This window comes from Gossypium arboreum, unplaced genomic scaffold (genome assembly GCF_025698485.1).
Source record: "Gossypium arboreum isolate Shixiya-1 unplaced genomic scaffold, ASM2569848v2 Contig00292, whole genome shotgun sequence".
NCBI classification, from domain to species: Eukaryota; Viridiplantae; Streptophyta; class Magnoliopsida; order Malvales; family Malvaceae; genus Gossypium; species Gossypium arboreum.
In genome coordinates, this window is record NW_026440408.1 from 52,633 (window position 1) to 56,032 (window position 3,400).

General features: G+C 37.2%; 1 protein-coding gene across 1 annotated transcript; it reads left to right on the plus strand.

The window, feature by feature from the left end:
* Positions 1-577: 577 nt before the first annotated feature.
* Positions 578-2,984, plus strand: LOC128288806 (probable disease resistance protein At5g63020). The gene is made up of 2 exons (XM_053024943.1): positions 578-728; positions 1,303-2,984. Exon 2 carries the CDS (start codon positions 1,817-1,819, stop codon positions 2,822-2,824), a length of 1,008 nt encoding a protein of 335 aa, XP_052880903.1. The 5' UTR covers positions 578-728; positions 1,303-1,816; the 3' UTR covers positions 2,825-2,984.
* The last annotated feature ends 416 nt before the right edge of the window (positions 2,985-3,400 follow it).

Here is a 3,400-nt window from a genome sequence, read left to right on the forward strand (position 1 = left end):
ACTTCTTCAAGCATCTGCGATAATTAGAATAAAATAGAGGATAACAAAATTTGTTTATGCAAATTGATTTTCCTATATATGAGTCTAGCTTAGTGAGAAGTTTTCACTATCTTTAAACAATTATCACAAATGCACTCTCACAAATAATGTTCCTCACTTGAATAAATTAATGGCTCTTTATATCTCATACATAAACCTATATAAGCCTCTCAATTATATAAAGTTTTTCAAGACTAGCTAACACAATAAATGTTTATCGCAATCTCTAATAAACAATTGCTGGAAAAAATCTAGATTAAAAATGATTTTTATCACAACGAAAAATTAAAATTTTTAAAAATCAAACCAGTTTATGATATTTATAACAATAAAAATTTTCAGAAACTATGTATATGTTTTGTGCAAGACAGATCCTAGATGTTCCCGACTTTCAATTGAACAACCTTCTCTGCTATTCTCATATCACAAATTGCTTTAAGTGGGGGCTTGAGCAATCTCGAATCAAGACAGCAAAGAAAAAAGCTAAAAGAAAAAGTAATAAAATAGGATTTCTTACTAATAATTCTGCCTTTGTGGAACCTACCACTGACTTCATAATGTGCCTGTTTTTATCTTCACTTTCTTCTTATTTCTTACTTATTTCTTACCCACAACATTCTTTCTTCTTCACTGCTTTTAATTTGTTTCGATCTCCAAGGTCTATCACAAGTTTTATGCATACAGTCAAGGTAATTTTCTTTCATTTGCTTAATTCATGACATGCTTTTCTTTGCTTTTGATTATCTGCTACTGTTATAGCAGCTAGTTTTGTAAGATAGTCAAGGAAGTCAACTTCACTGCTTCGTTTTCAGTTCTAATCTCTCAACACTTTTCATCCCCTAAGTCAGCTAATAAGATCTGAAGCCATGATTTGCTCTACTGATTATCAACAGTTTTAGATTTTAAGATAGGATGACCAGCAGACATAATCTACTATAGATAGAAATTAATACAAAAAGAGCTACCCAGAAGCAATATAATGTTGAAATCTCAGACTGTTGAACATTTTACCTCTTAATATTCTGTAATGAACTCTTGCACACTTGAATCTAGCATTTTATATACATTGAGAGCTTGATTCTGGTGATCAGAAGTTCATCATGTTTCTGTCTGCCACCCATCCATAGCTCCATCTAATAAAGGCCATTGCTTGAAACTTGCATTCATGTTTCGTTTTCATGCTTACACAGACATATCAATACTTCATCCAATACATTCACAGATTTTCATTATCTGCTACTGTTATATATGATTGCATTGCAGGGACATAGCAATGGAGTACGTAGAGCCTGTTGTTGGTATTGCAAATTGTCTCGGAACTCCTGTTTGTAAATACTTGCAATATCACAGAAAGATGAACGATTATGTGACAAACTTCAAGAAGATGAGAGATGAATTGAATTGCAAAATGGAAGATATAGAGCTGCAATTGAAAGCAGAGCTTCTTCGTTCTCTGGGGAAGATACCAAAGAAGGGAGTTGAAAATTGGTTGAAAGATGTGAAAGAGATGATTAGAGAAGCACAAGCTGTTGAAAACAAAGTAAGGAACGGGAGTTATCTCTGTCGTGCTTGCAACGGGAAGCTGGTTGATGAAAAGACTCAAGAAATGAAGGGATTTCTTGATAAAGCTCCTAATGCCTCTGAAGGTCTCGCCATTGATGGTTCAAGTGCTGGGTTGCCGCTGCCAACGTCAGAACTAGTTGGAGAGGAAGCTGTTAGAAATGAGATTTGGGCATGTTTGATGCAGGAGGAGGTGAGCAAGATTGGGGTTTGAGGGATGGGCGGTGTGGGTAAAACCACTATCTTGAAGCACATCCACAATGATCTTTTAAAGCAACAAAGATTCGAAAGGGTAATCTGGGTTACCATATCAAAGGAGTTCAATATAATGAAGGTACAAGATGATATTGCAGGTGCTTTGAAGTTGAAGGAAGATTGGCCCAGAGAAGGAGACAAGCTCAGACGAGCAGCAATCTTGTCAGAAATGCTGAAGAACGCGGGAAAGCATGTTCTAATCCTAGATAATGTGTGGGATAAAGTCTCTCTAGAGGAAGTTGGGATCCCCGAGCCGAGTGGCAGCAATGGCTGCAAGATGGTGTTGACAACCCGTTCAGAGCATGTCTGTAAGTATATGGGTTGTAAGGTGAAGCCCCTTTCAGAAGAAGAGGCATTGATGCTATTCTTGAATAAAGTTGGACCTAACATAGTTCAAAGTCCAACTATAATGCCTACTTTGAAGCTTGTTGTCAAGGAATGTGCGGGTTTACCTCTTACAATTGTCGTGGTAGCTGGTACCATGAAAGGAGAAGATAACCCTCGTATTTGGAAAAATGCACTCGGGGAATTGAAAGAGAGAATAGGGAAAGTGGAAGGAGTGGAAGCTGAGGTAATCGAGCGCTTGAAATTTAGCTTCGATCACTTAAAGGACGAGCAAGCAAAACATTGTTTTTTGTATTGTACAGTGTATCCCGAAGATTTTGAAATTGAAAAGGATGAACTAATTGAGTGCTGGATTGAAGAGGGATTCATAGATGATATGGGTACAAGACAAGAAATGAAAGACAAGGGCCTTACTATTTTGAAGAAGTTAGAAGATAACTGCTTGTTGGAAAATATTACCGATGGATTTTATCAACCTGGCATAAAGATGCATGATGCAGTGAGAGACATGGCACTGTCGATCACAAGTATGAATCCTCGATATATAGTACAAGCAGGCTTGCAATTAACAGAAGGCAATGGAGTCCAGATATTGAGAAAGTATCGCTTATGTATAACTCCATAACGGAATTTCCCGCAGATGTGCTGCCCACAAAATGTCAACTGCTCACAACCTTGTTATTGCTGGGGAACCCTGTAAAGGAAATCCCATATTCTTTATTCATGAGCATGCCTTGTCTTAGTGTTCTCAATTTGTCCTTTACAAAGATCGAGAGTTTACCAAATTCCATCTCTGAACTAAAGAACCTCACAACATTGTTGCTTGGTGGCTGTCATGAATTAAGAGATCTGCCATGTCTTTCGATGCTTCAAGAATTGAAGAAGTTGGTTCTTTCTGGGACTAAAATTGAGGAAGTCCCTGAAGGCATGGATATGCTAATAAAGCTAAGATATCTTGATCTTGGAGTGTCCACTCTGAAAGAGATACCCGCTGGACTTTTACCAAAACTTGTTCACCTTCAGCACTTGAGTTTTTTGTGAACAATAAAAAATAAGTCTAAAACAGAGGAGATAGAACCATTGAAGAAGTTGGAGTGCTTAACCGGACGTTTCAAAGACGTCAGTGAATTCAATAAGTTCATCTCCTCAATGCAACAAAGTAAGAAAAATCTAATCAAGTACTATTTACAGTTGGGCTCAT